The sequence below is a fragment of the Haemaphysalis longicornis genome, unplaced genomic scaffold (genome assembly GCF_048455015.1).
Source record: "Haemaphysalis longicornis isolate Haplotype H1 unplaced genomic scaffold, Haemaphysalis longicornis Haplotype H1 scaffold_2, whole genome shotgun sequence".
Taxonomy (NCBI): Eukaryota; Metazoa; Arthropoda; class Arachnida; order Ixodida; family Ixodidae; genus Haemaphysalis; species Haemaphysalis longicornis.
In genome coordinates this window covers 248,313,830-248,327,930 of record NW_027526295.1, presented here as the reverse complement: position 1 = coordinate 248,327,930, position 14,101 = coordinate 248,313,830, and the positions used below count along the sequence as shown (strand labels likewise).

The window sequence follows — 14,101 nt, the reverse complement described above, 5'->3', positions numbered from 1 at the left end:
TAGAATTAACTCTATGTACTGTAAGAAACTCTATGGTAGAACGTACGAGCGGTACGAGTGGACATAGAGTTAGAGCTCAGCCAACGCCAATAAATTACAAAACAAAATGATTTAATTCTTACTGGCATTAGGAAGGGATTTTTTTATTAAAGACGATAGTCTAATTATAAATGATTATAATAAGGACACTTTTTACTTTTAATATACATAAATGCTTGAACACCAGTTTGTGAGGCGCCCCGTGCGGCTAGATGAACAAGTTGAGGTCACGTGCCTGTCGTCTGCACTGAACTAGGCCTAAAATTCCACCATAGGCCGTAACGCACGTACTAACTTTCCGTACCCTCATGAGACCCTTCATTTGATTACTGACTGAAGGCTTCAGGTGAGCCACATTGATTTCTTTCACATGCAATGCTCGCACAGCGGGAAAAAAATGGTGTGGTGGTTTTGCAATCTGCGGAACTTGTTAGAAGCACATATCCGATACTGTTGTAGCTAAAACTGAACACGACCGATCTTCGCCGCGGACCGCGGAAACACACTCTGCGATTGCCAATAATGGCCATGTCTCAGTGCCGTTACTCAAAACTTTAATAGCATATATGTTGGTATGGAAAAACGTTTTATTGGCTGCTAACCGCACGGGTAGCGAAGTGATGTTGCGACAGTCCGTGAAACCGAGCGCAATGTTTTCTGCGAGGATATTTCACGGTGTGTGCTCTGATGTCCCGAGTGTATGTGCGCGTTTGTTTTTGTTTGTTTGTGTGTTGTCAAAGCTTAGACGTTGTAGCCGTAGTTATAGGCTGAAACGACGTTGTGATTGAGGCAGCAGTTTTCAAGTTTCAGGGCAATAAAAGCGTTAGCAGTGATTGCGTGCCAACGTAGTTGAGAAAGTCTTTCTGCTTACTAATCTGAATTGGCACACTTGTAGCCGCTGAGTGTGTGGAAAACAAGTAAGCGAGGTCAGCTATTGCGCATTACAGTTTTTTGTCGCAGTGGTGTGATTATTGAGGCGAGACGCTGCCTCTGGCAGCCAGGTATATATCTGTATTTGTTTCGACGTCATTATTCGTGCGCCTTGTGTCAGTGCTTTTAGTTGTGTCGCATGTAATTAAAGTGTTGCTGATCATAAGATTACTTCACTGTGCGAAAAGTTAAGTTAACGCAAAATTCCTTAACGAATCGGTACTGTCTGATACGTTGTGTGTGGTTTTCTCGTGCGACGTGGTCGTCATGCTTAGCTTTGATTGGAAATTTCGGTCCACTTGACACATCTGCTGAACATTGATGTCGTTCGCCGACTGAGGACTCTGCACTGTATAATTTAATTAAGGTTTAGTGACGTAAATAAAGCAGCTCACATATTTTTTGCTTAGACGAGTTGTTTCTAACTTTCGCAAGTTTCCACTCAACATTACATGCATTAACAAGTATTCAGAAGTTATGAAGCTAAAAACAGACTTTCAGTTCCACATATTTCCCAGAAGTATTTATGTCCATTCCTTTTACTGAAACTGCATACAATTAATGCTGTAGTTGTATGCGTGTGTGACCGTGCAGGGCTCTTTTTCTGTCACACACTCTGCTTGAATACGTTTTGGGTGAAACACCTAGGCTCATTCCTATAATAGAAAAACAATTAGGTCTTCAGACACCGAAGCTTCATACGAAAAAGCTGTGTGGGAAACTAGCATAACCAGCAATGTGTTTGGCCTTCACCATAATGGAAAACGCACTAGACATTGGTGCTTAAAACAAATGAAGACTGGGAAAGTTGGTGCAAGCGCTTACTCTTCATCCCGTCTTTCGCATACCTCACCTGTTTGTGCTTAAGTGCTTAACTTTTTTTGGCTTGTAAATTGCCGGAAAAAAAAAAAAACTTTTTGTTGCAGGCGGCCTGTTCACAAAAGCTGCCAGGCTGCGCAATGCTTTGTTTGTCCCCTTACTGTCCTCCATGTTTCTTCGCTTGCTCTGGGGTTCAAAATGTGCAGACTGGTCATTCAAACTAGCTTGAACTTGAGTTAAGCAGTGACAGTAACAAATAGCAGAATACGAATGAATTAATTTTGTGGGAGCTTTTTTTTAGCTATACATGCTCACTTGTAAGGACAGCAGAGCATTTGGAAAGAATTTGTCAAGATGTTCGCCTAAAAATCATAATTAGGATGCTAAAGATGGCCACCCGAATAGAAATTGGTTTCTTCATTTCAACCAACAACAAAAGTGAAATGTTTTACATGGGCACTGTTGCAGTTAAAAAAATTTGCTGGACACCCAGTGGTTCCAGATGTCCATTGGTTAAGGTTACGGGAACTGTGATGTAGTCACAGCAGCCCATCAGTCATTTATAGATCTACCTTATTCATAAACGTGCTGTCACAGTTGCACCAGAAACTAATTGTTGAACTGGTTGCTGATAAAACCAACCTTTGCCAGGTTGCCAGTTCTGCTTTCGTAGCACTATCATGCTACTAAATATTTGCTCGTAACCCAATGGTTCTACTTTTCCCAGGCCACATTGACAATGGCCGCCGAGTCTGGTGGAGCTGCTGCCACTCTAGTTCCTTCGCAAGCCGAGGAGAGCACTTTGGTTCCCTCGCAAGTTGAGGAGAGCAGCCTCGACTTGTCCCTGAACCAGCAGACGTTGCCGACAAGTGAAGAATTTGCGGAGGACGAGCGCTCCAACGATGGCAGTGCTTCCTGGCAGGATGGCAGTGAGCTGACGACCGAGTGTGCAAACTCGGAGTCCTCGTTGTGCCCTCCGTTTCTGGAGGTGGACTTTGCAGACCTGCACTTTTACGAGCGGTGTGGGGGCGGGGCCTTCGGAAGCGTCTACCGGGCAAGCTGGAAATCCCAGGGGCTCCAAGTGGCTGTCAAGAAGCTCCTAGTCCTCGAGAAAGAAGTAAGTCCCTGAATAAATCTAACAAGGAGCAAGGGCTCCTATCCTTGATGAGTCATATTTCGTACCAAGTTTGTTTTGTGCAGGAATCAGGAGTGCTAATCCGCCTTTGTGAAAACACAGATTATATTTGGTCAGCTCAATATCATACTGTAAGTCTGTCATAGAGCATCACAGAAGAGTGACATGTTGAGCTGGGGTGGAAGTGAAACTGTTAGACCGACACACATGGAAGCTCAAAAGTGACCCACCTTTATTGCAGTGGTGCACCCTGCTTCTACTTATCTGTGCAAGTGCTTTTCCTCAGTACTTGTGGGCAGGGTGTGTTACACTCGCTCTGCGGTGAGGCAGTAACTTAGTGCAGCAGCTACGCACCCTCTCAGCTGAAAATTTTCTGGGCACAGCGCTTACTAGCTGAATAAAAAAAAATCGCTGAGAAAGTTAGTGATGAACGAATCGTAGCTTTTAACAAGCAGTAAAGTAAATGAATGAATTAATTTATTCATATAGGAGAGGTCGAACGCCTCATGTTGGGGAGGAGGATGGGCCGGAGGGGAAAAGGGAAGAAAAAGAGCCAGTTTGCACTGAATGCATCCATTGTGCTTCACATATTGATTTCTACCCATAGATACGTGTCAGTGGTGTTCTAACATGCAGATAAAGTGTTATTATGTGTGAATGCTTGACCATGATGGTACAATATGTGTTCATTGTGTGATGCTTCACCACAGTACTTGTTGTTCTGCTGCGAAGCGTTCGTCGCAGAAGTGTAATGCACTTCCACTACAGCTTTGCTTGTAGCACAGGGACGCATAAGCGCACTTGCATAGAACTGAAGTGCTGGGTAATGTGTAAAAGAATTATTACAAGGAAAAGACAGGCTTATGCTTGCATGTAAAAATTGTGGAGAAGCAGAATCATAAAGGGGCATGGAGGCATGTGTGTGGAGGGAGTGATGTGCTAGAATGCGTGGAGAAGGATTCCTTGGAGAGGGATCTCTCAGGCCAAGCATCGAGGAACGTTTATGAGCAAAAGTCACAAAAAATTATCTCCATTCTCGCAGCTGGGGATGGGGGGCTCGATACAAACTAGGACACCAATATAATTGCGGGGCACATAATTTGCTAGCATGTATTCTGAACCAGATGCTAAATTTTGGGGCTTTATGAAGCACATAAGTTTTAATTTTAGCCTCCCACCACATTGCAATCTTAGCATGTTAACTAGGGGATAGTAATTAAAAGGTTAAGAAGTTAGTGTCTGTATCCGAGCGCAACCCGGGTTAGAAAGAAGCAGTGGTGCCTTTTACAGTTTGGCTTGAAGGGGGCAGACTGTTCTTAGAGCTATTTTTTTTATTTACCAACCAATTTAAATGAAACTGCACTGCATTATAGAGTTTTTTGTGCTGATTTCAAATCTGCCATTAGATTCTTATAAGTTGATTATATTTTGAGTTAATTAATGATTAATTGCCATTATTGTGGGTCACAGTTACAAAATAATCACTCGATACAGAATGACAATTACCACGTGGCTAGGCAGACAAATGACTAAAGAATACAACGTAGGAAGAACTTTTTTGATTCAGTATTTTTGGTCGTTTACAACACAGTGAACTTCGCTCCTCCCGCGCTCTGCCAGAAATGGCTCACAGGTGGTGCCAATTGAACACAATAATAATTTTCCAAAGCCTCCATTTGAATAATTTGTTTCCAACATTGTATTCTCCATACATTTTGGTATCAGAAGCAAAAAGAATTACAGTTGTACCTGCTCTGGGTGCCAAGATATTCGAGGACGAAATGCTAGCTTTGCATTGCAAGAAAAGTGCCGTTTCACCATCGAACTCTGCACTAACTGAGCTGTAGAGTGCACTTTAAAATGCTATTATAATATAATAACAAAATATGGTGCCTTTTAATGAGGAAATTTACAGACTGATCAAAAAATGGCCGTGGAGGCTGAAAATGCCATTTTTCAGAAAACGCTTTTTTTGACCGTTTTTCGGCCCCAAAGATTCAACTGCCCCCTTAATAAACAAATGCTTGAAGTTGGAGTTTTTACATCTCAAAGCAGCATTTTATAAGAGGTCACCAATTCTTTGGTGCTCCTCTCTTTTTATTTTCTCTTGAAGTGTCTCGGTCTATGGTTTCTCGCTCCTTTCCCACAACTCCTCAGGGATTTTAGTCACTGATGTACGAAATGTTTGCGTGTTAGTTGCATGGCTGAAGTCGGCCTTGTAATACGGAATACGCAACACTGCAATACGCAACATCTTCACAAGGTTCCACCACAAGTTGCCACAGCACTTATGCACTAAATTTTCTGATGCAGGTTGACTGGGTAACGTTGCTTCTCCTTCCAGGCCCACGATTCCTGCATAATATGGTTCCTTGCAATAAACACTGGGCTTACCTAATGTGGGCAAGAAAATCATACCAGTGCCGCTTCTGCTTGTTTTCAGGCTCAAGTGTTGAGTGTTCTCAGCCACAAAAACATCATAAAATTTTACGGGGCTGCCACCAAGGCACCAAATTTCTGTATTGTCACAGGTAAGCCTATCTTTATTTGCCGCCACATTTTAATAAAGTCAACACACTGTTTTGTTTTGTTTTGTGGTTATTTCACTTGGCTGGGTAGTGTTTGTGTCTGGGCACCCTTAGATAAATGTTTTGTTAAATTTTAATTATATACTGGTATGTAGTGTGAGGTCTCTGTTGCAGCCTTATGTATTAAAATGTGATGTAATGAGGGAGACCTTTTTGCATGCTGCATCACAATGTATCAATCAATCAATCGCTTTATTCCGGTTTTCTTTTTCTTGGAAAATAAATTAAGTATTAAAAAAATAAAGGAATAAAAAAAATCATGAGTGCAAAAAAAGTAAATTATAAAGAAACTTGCAAAGAGATTCTTTTACATATTGTTTAAGCACTCATTGTAACAATTGCGAGGCCATTGTTATACCATTGGCAGATCTGAGAGACCCGCCGCGGTGGCTCAGTGGCTAAGGCGTTGCGCTGCTGAGCACGGGGTCGCGGGTTCGATTCCCGGCCGCGGCGGCCGCTTTTCTGATGGAGGCGAAAAGCAAAAACGCCCGTGTGTACGAGATTTCGGCGCACGTTAAAGATCCCCAGGTGGTCAAAATTAATCCGGAGCCCTCCACTACGGCGCGCCTCATCGCCTGCGTTGCGTCGGCGCGTTAAACCCCCACAATCAATCAATCAGATCTGAGAGAGAATTATTGAGCATTTAAAATGTACGCATGCTGCTACCTGATCTTTCTGCTCTTTATTTTGAGGATTGGGCCGTGCCAACAATGGTCAATTCAATTTTGTGTTTGAACCGTGCCATTCAGACAGGCAAAGCAACCACTTGAACCATGCTGCACAAACCAAACAAATCACCAAGGCCTGATGTCTGTTTCAGAGCTCCTTTATATATCAATAAAATCATGCGTGAACACATCGCTCATTTGCAACATTGAACTTCTTGTTTTTTGTTTTGCAGAGTATGCAGAGCATGGGTCCTTATATGCGTTTCTCGCCATGCAAGAAAACGACTCCATGCTAAGCTTTGGCCAGATCCTACTTTGGAGCATCCAGATTGCCTCAGGTAAGCAGGGGGAAATTTCAGTACAAGCTTGGAGAGTTGCATTACTTTTATAGTTAGCCTTTTCAATTTTTCAATGTCATTTCACATGTGCATCTCAGCATCTTTCTCATTAGGCTGTTCTCATTGGTCGGATGTTGGCCTTGTCACAGAGAGCGTTTGGTTGCTTTACAACTGTCATGCAACTGTCATCTCTGGCTTTACAACTGTAATGCACGGATAGTTTGATCAGACTACTCGAGTCACAGAGTGTGCGAGCTATTAAAGGGGCCATGCCAACAAAATACAACTTTGTTTTATTCAAAGGAATTCATGTTCTCTAATGCCCCCAACACTTGTCCGGAAGCAAACTATGCTTTATTCACTGCGTAATTAATCAGTTTAGGTTAAAATTTTGATTCTCCCACCAAATCGTGCGTTTTGGTGATGTCTACAATGAAGTCATAACGGCGCGTATACAAACGAACTTCCTCTGTGCCATTCGGCTCTGCAACCTTGCTTGCTGTCAAACCTCCCAGATGGCGCTAGCATACTCAGCAGTCTGCTGTTGCTTTATTTTTGACCATATTTGTGCCTGGCTTGCTTTTGTTTAGGAAGAAAATAATTATTTCATGAAACATGGCGCTCACTCGACAAATATGGTCCCATGAGACGCTGTCGCTTACACCATTCAGCCAGTGTCGTGTAAGACAACTCCAAAGTGGCAGGCTGCTGTGCAGCTAAAACAAGCATAGTGCGCACAGTGCCAACAGCAGTACACGTCGGTGCTTCTATGTTTACGTGTGGTTTCGTAACTTCCACTGTTTATCCCACCGTTCTTACTGCTATAAAAAGAATGTGCCCTAAATTTAAGTGCAATTAGCTCGTTCAGCAAGCTTATAAGCTCTGCCTAATTTGCTTTTCCTTTGGCCGGCCTCAGCCAGCCAATCGCAGAGCTGGTGCACATGACATCATAGGTTTTGTTGCGGGAAATGAGCTAATGGGTCGCTATTCCCTTTTTTCTTAGTTATGTAGCTTATTTCAGCGAAGTGTGTGGTAAAAGTGGTGTCAGTACGATTCTAACGAGGCACTCTTTCGAATGGACCAAACTTGTGTTTTGTCTGCAGGGCTCCTTTAAAGTGGTATTGGCTGCCTGTATCCTCTACAAATGCAACCGCTGCCTTCTTTTGTCTAGACTCTTGCTGTTGCAGCTGATGCCAGTGCCCCCTTATCTGCTTAGTGTCAAATTTCCTTCATGTAGTCCGCGTAGGGTGCGCAGTTTGATTGCTATCCATGTGGGGCTGATGTCACCTTTATGCTGCGCTAGTTTAAGCTACATAAATGTGGTCAATGCACGTTTCTGTGGCTGGGAACATGAAATTTGCAATTGTTAATGTTTGATGATTGCAGGCATGCATTACTTACACGAAGAGGCACCCATCAAAGTTATTCACAGAGACCTCAAGTCCAAAAATGGTGAGCTTGTTTCGGTGTTTGGTTGGTCGGGTCGTGTCAGTTTTGTTTATGGTTGTTGTTTTAATGTTAATGTAGTTATTGTATTATTCAGTTGTTCCTAAATATTTTATTTGAGTACTGCCATAATGTGAATTTCGAATGCCAGTTGCAAAGCCCTTTTTTAAGTAATACTAAAGAGGGTTGTAAGTAGCATTCCAAATCACTTTATCTACTTTGTTGTTTTTTACATTGCCTTGCATTACCAACCAAACTTATGCTAAATATCCAAATAATTGATTGCCTCTGTTCAGCTGCTCACTAGACTTCGACAAATACACTTAAGTGTCCCTCAGCAGGGCAGCATTTCACAGATTGCCGACGTGAATGTTGTGTGCAAATTGTTCCTGACCAAAAGTAAAACCCATAGTAATAACCGAGAAATCGGTGCACACTGCGAAGGCGGGATAACATCCAACCACATTGCTAAACTGTGCGACTTCAGGAGCATACAGGCCCGGGCAAATTGGTGTATGTGGAACCATGGAAAAAAGCTCGAGAAATGGGACGAGAAGAAGGGTGACACAAGTGTTAGTGGTGGATCATTGTTGAAATTCCGTATTTACTCGCGTAATGAATGCACTTGCGTAATGAACGCACCCCCAACTTTAGCCATCAAAATTAGGTTTCTTTTTTTCCCAGGTAATAAACGCACCCCCAAATTTTCAAACCTGCCGTTCCACGAATGGCTGTACTGTAGCCTTCCCACTTTAGTCGCTTCCACTGATGATGATCACGCATGCTACCCAGAGCCGTCTCTCGAAGTAAAAACGAACAAACACTCCGGCGCGGTGTCGTGGGACAGCCATGGAATCACGACGATGCTCAGTCGGCTCAGTCCGCTGAGCGTCTAGCCCTACATTTTTCGTGTTAGCGTTGTTACTTGCTTGCTTTTCCGCGCGTCTTTCACTTTTAAGTCGGCGATGGGCCGAAATGTCAGTTACACGGCCAGTTTTAAGTTAAAAGTTGTGGTGCACGCAGTTGAGCATGGGAACCGTGCTGCCGATAGACATTTCGGAATTGACGAGGTGAAGCTTTGAGAAACGAAGACGAGTGCAGTTCAATAAAAACTTTGTGCGTTTGCAAATTATGTATGCGTATAGTATTTACTCTGAAAGGTAGGTTATCTAATGAAATACTGTATTTTGTTTCGTGGTGGCCTTCTTTCGTCATTCATGAAAAGTGTCTGGAAAATACCCCACGTAATAAACGCACCCCCAACTTTGCTTCGATCTTACGGGAGAAAAAGGGCGTTCATTGTACATTCTTGAGAGTGGGGAAGGGGGCAATGGGAATCTGGTGAAAAAGACCTAAGGCCCTAGGAAACCGCCATGTTGTAAAAAAAAGAATGTTGCATGAGTTGTGAAACACAGTAAATCCACAAAAGAATCAGCCCAGACGATTTGTTAGAAACTGCACTAGGGATGTTGACAGATTCCCAATGGCTGTGGAAAGGATACTGTGCTTACGTGTCGTTTCTAACTTTCTTTGCAGTGGTCATATGTTCCGACTACACCTGCAAGGTATGAGTTTGAATTTGTGCACGTGAAATTAAGTCCCGTAAGTGGGCTCAGGTGCGTTGTGGGGAAGCCTATTGAGCTCGGTGTTGTCTAGTGTCTATTCATATTAGTAATGCGTAACATCCTTTGCCGAGTACCCCCACAGCCAGGACCGTATAACGTCCTCCATTTCCACAGTAATGCAGATTTCGTGGAACTTCCACCTTTATTTGTTATAGTAGCGTAAAGGGAGATAATTGTTCCGACAGAATTAAAAAAAAAAGAGAGAGAGAGAGAAAAACTAAACAATAGCGGAAATTGCGAACCGTGTAACGTCGTGCGCTTCCACAGTAATGCAGATTTTGTGGAAGTTCCACCTTGAATTGTTATAATAGCGTAGACGGAGATAATTGATCTGATAGAATTTTGAAAAACCAAAAAATAAGAAAAATACAAAAAGTAGAGAAAAGGGCAATACGGGTAACGCCAACGCCCTTCATTTACACAAAAATGCAGATTTGGCGGAAGTAACACCTGTAATTGTTATAATAGTGTAATTGGAGATAATTGGTCATACACAATTTAGAAAAACCAAATAATTTAGCTGTAAAGAACTCGCACTGTAGACAAGCGGCATAAGGATGCTACGCATTAGTAGACAATTCTCGGAATTTCTGCAGATTTTGTCAAAATTTGAAGTGCATAGAAAATATTCAAAGTTCTCAAATACTGATATTAGATTCGAACTCAAATTTAGCATTGTATTATTTGCCTTGATATTTGCCCATACTAGGTTTAGTAGGTGAAATTTTGATGACCTGATATCCGTTTCCCACTAAGCCGCATTCATCCCTGTGTATTCAACATAGTGATGGCCCGTTTCTTGTTTGCTCTGCTGAGTGGATCATAATATTCTTTTGTAGGTCGTAAGATTGTTTGGAAGCTGGTAGTCCTAAGTGTGTCCTTTTAAATACAAATTCCTCTGTAATGGAAGCATGTTTTGCATTGAACAAGATAGTAAGAGGTTAAGACCTGCCCAATCTTTCACATAAAGTTGTATGTTGCATTGATGTTCCTTCAAGGACAAAGCACACCATTTGTAAGCACTGAAAAACTGTCTTTCTCTTGAATTTTCTTACCAGATATGCGATTTTGGTGCTTCTCGGTTTCTGGGTGCCACCACCAGGATGTCACTCGCTGGCACACTGCCCTGGATGGCACCTGAGGTGAATTTTTCACTTTCCAAGCTTAAGTCTGGCTCAGCATTTAGGCAATTTTCATAAACGTCATGGAGTTGGAATGAGTCACCCGCCGCGGTGGCTCAGTGGCCTAGGCGTTGTGCTGCTGAGCCCAAGGACGTGTGTTCAATTCCCGGCCGCCACGGCCACTTTTTGATTGGGATGAAAAGCGAAAATGCCCATGTGTTCAAGATTTTGGCACACTTTGAAGATCCCCAGGTGGTCGAAATTAATCCAGAGCCCTCAGGCGTGCCTCCTCACCTGAGTAGCGTCGACGCGTTTTAAACCCCACAATGAAGTAATGTTGGAAAGAGTCAATGTTTGCATTAACTTAATAATTAGCTTGGCCTTGAACATTGTAATGCAGCTGAAGCGGCAATTGATATGTATTTGTACATACATTGAGAAGGCAAGGTTTACTCGAAAGGCTGTTGTTCTGAGTGACCTTTTATTAGAACACTCAAGTGGAAACCAGTCGACACACATCACTGTGATGAGTGTCTGCAGAAATAAGGATGAAGTGCTGGTGCGTCAGCTAAAGCTGATGGTGATTATTTACGGACAAGAAGGGAGCGCTGCTATGATTTTGTAATTCTCATACCAAGAGCGGGCCAGCCGCTTGTGGGGCTACCAGCAGTGTATGTGTCTGTGCAGGTCATTCAGTGCTTGCCATCGTCGGAGACCTGTGATGTCTGGTCCTTTGGGGTCGTTCTTTGGGAGCTGCTCACCCATGAAGTTCCTTTCAAAGGCATCGAAGGATTTCAGGTGGCATGGGCCGTCGTTGAGAAGGAAGAAGTAAGTGTGGCAGCGAATTTGTTTTGTGGGGGAGGGCGTATACATAGGATTGTTCGTTTTCGAGTAAAACCCGATTCCACCCTATTTTTACATCCTGAACACATTTCAGGAGAATCGGGTTAAACCCAATTTCTCCCCGAACAGACCTTTTCAAAGTAGCGATCCGAACAATTGTGGACTGACGGTCTCCCGTTCTCAACCAGTACTTGCTGGAAGCAAGCCCCACAAACACAGCTTTTGCATTCATTGAGTACTGGCATGACTCTACCGCTCACTACCCCAGGCTGGAAAATGCTGCGCTGAAATCGGTGTGCCCAGCTAACAGAAGCTGTAATATCAAGAGAAGTTTCTCTCACCTGAGATAAGCTCTACAATCGGACTGGTCTTAAATGGAGACCTACATGTTGCGCATGCAGAAGATAACGTACGTAACCAATGATGTGTAAAAAATCGATGACCAGGTTTGTGTGAATAAAATGTTTCATTTATAAAAAGTTGTCGATGGTTTTTACTGCCATCATCACTGATCCATTTCCAAATAAACGCCAAACTTCGCGGAGTATTTGCTAGAAAACCCTGATATCCCCCCCTGATTACCAGCTTGAAACAAACACCAATTTTAACATGTTAGAGTTAAGAAGCTCGTGGTACCTACTGATAAAATAAACTGAGTGTATTCTTAATACGTCTGTAGACTTAACCCAAAAAAGCCCATATTTCGGAATGCTTTTACAAAAGAACCTGATTTCTCCCCAATTATCAGTTCAAGAAATAGCACCCGATTTTTACTCCCCGATTTAAAAAAAAATATAAATCCCGAAAACAAACAACCCTACGTATACATGACACGCACGGTTACTGGTGGCATTGGCAACATAGAAACAAAGCACCATATAGCTTGTTTTTGGTCGCATTGGAATCGCGGATAAACATCTGTGCAGAGGATGACACAGGTGATCACAAGAAGTTACACTGAAGCGTGGAAGCAAGTTGGCCAGTATTGGGAGGTTACAGTGTCAAGGAAACAGACGCATCACTCGAGGCAGCAGCTGTTGCTTATTAACTCTTTCGGGACCGCCGGAAAAAGTGATGAAAAAGGGAGGTCTCGGTACAAATTTTTTTTTTTTACATAAAGCAAAGGCACCATCCTGCCTTAGCATATACCAAAATGCAGTTAATTATATGTTCTTTTACATACAATACCAAGTTTTACTTCAACACTGACGATAGAACCATGAAAAAATCTGAAACTAAGAACTTCGTAAAAAAACTACAGAAAAAGATAGAAAAAAGCATAAATATAAAAATATTAAAAAAGAATAAAATTATTTCAGGATATACAAAATCTAACACAATGCTTTGTTTCTTCATTGAAAAAGTTTGATGCGGCTAGGTGTAACTGGTTTTTTGTTTTGTGTGTGATCTCTTTGGCACTAGGGCCATGGCTACGTCGTCGCCCAGGTACTTGCCGGGCTCTTGTCTCGGCGAAAACTTGATCCGTTTCTGCGCTGGTGGCAGGAGATCACCACCATAGGTAGTTAACACCCTAGCGAATAAATATAAACCAGCCAGAACATAGTTCGAGCACACATACCTACTCCAGAGCCAATTGAAACCGAATCCAACACCCACCTTTGAGCGCGATTTGATGTTCCAGGCTGATCGACACCCGAATCCTCACTCGAGCTGAAATCCGATCTCTAAAGCCGCATTTCGACTCTTCACTGCCACTCTCATCGTTAAAATCCACAGTAGAAGGCGAAGATATGCGAGCCGAGACGAGGCGGATTTTTTATCGCGCTCGCACGAGTATGACGCCATGTTTGTTTACATTCGAAACCACTGCCCGTCAGAATAAAATATCTGACGCGTTGCCGCCTGGCGATAAAAAAAGAAACTTCACAAAAGAGAAAACTCCAGTTTTCAAATTATCTCCTAGATGTCGCTAGGTGTTCCATCGAGCGAAAATTTGTATTCTGCAGGCTCGCGAAACCATCGATCATATGTGATCGATGGCCTATGGAGCGGTCGCGAAAGAGTTAGGGCAGAAGCTGTCAGAAACGTCTGAGATGATGTATCACCATCTTGTGCGTTTCTTTGCACTACGATTTCAAAGGTTATGAATTGTGAACTTGAAACCAGATTGGCAGAGCTTGCCTGAGTGTTTTTGCAAGGCGAAGAGGGCTACCGTTTTAGTTAGGTAGGACCGCTACACATGCTCGGTAGGCTTATTTAGTGCCATTTGGTACCGTCTTACAACTCGTTTGGTTCTGGTTGGTTCACTTTGTGGCATGCTCTTTTTTTTTTGTTGGGAAAAACACGTGGGAAGGAGAAGGGATAAGATATGTCGGCTTTAATTATTTTATTCGACACAAGTAGAGCGTCATTTGTCATCAAGCAAAAGATGAACTTAAGAGCTGTGGGAAGCCCGACCTTTTAAGTTAAAACAAACAGTTGATCAGCTTTAAGTGTCTTCTTAACACCGCAGCCCTGCTAATTTAAAGGCTGCATTGTATTGAGAAGCTTCACACGTATGAGGGTTGTGGCAGCGATGAGCTGGTGTG

The 14,101-nt window shown here is 42.8% G+C and overlaps 1 protein-coding gene across 1 annotated transcript in view; it reads left to right on the top strand.

Moving 5' to 3' along the window:
• Positions 1-263: 263 nt before the first annotated feature.
• The window catches only part of LOC144170351 (mitogen-activated protein kinase kinase kinase 20-like), a 32,622-nt gene continuing 18,784 nt past the window's right edge, over positions 264-14,101 (top strand). Inside the window, exons 1-8 of the mRNA XM_077700099.1 lie at positions 264-385; positions 2,516-2,905; positions 5,367-5,454; positions 6,413-6,517; positions 7,904-7,969; positions 9,500-9,528; positions 10,647-10,730; positions 11,397-11,537. Coding sequence (XP_077556225.1) covers positions 2,528-2,905; positions 5,367-5,454; positions 6,413-6,517; positions 7,904-7,969; positions 9,500-9,528; positions 10,647-10,730; positions 11,397-11,537 — 891 coding nt within the window. The 5' untranslated portion in view covers positions 264-385; positions 2,516-2,527. The remainder of the gene's footprint in view (positions 386-2,515; positions 2,906-5,366; positions 5,455-6,412; positions 6,518-7,903; positions 7,970-9,499; positions 9,529-10,646; positions 10,731-11,396; positions 11,538-14,101) is intronic.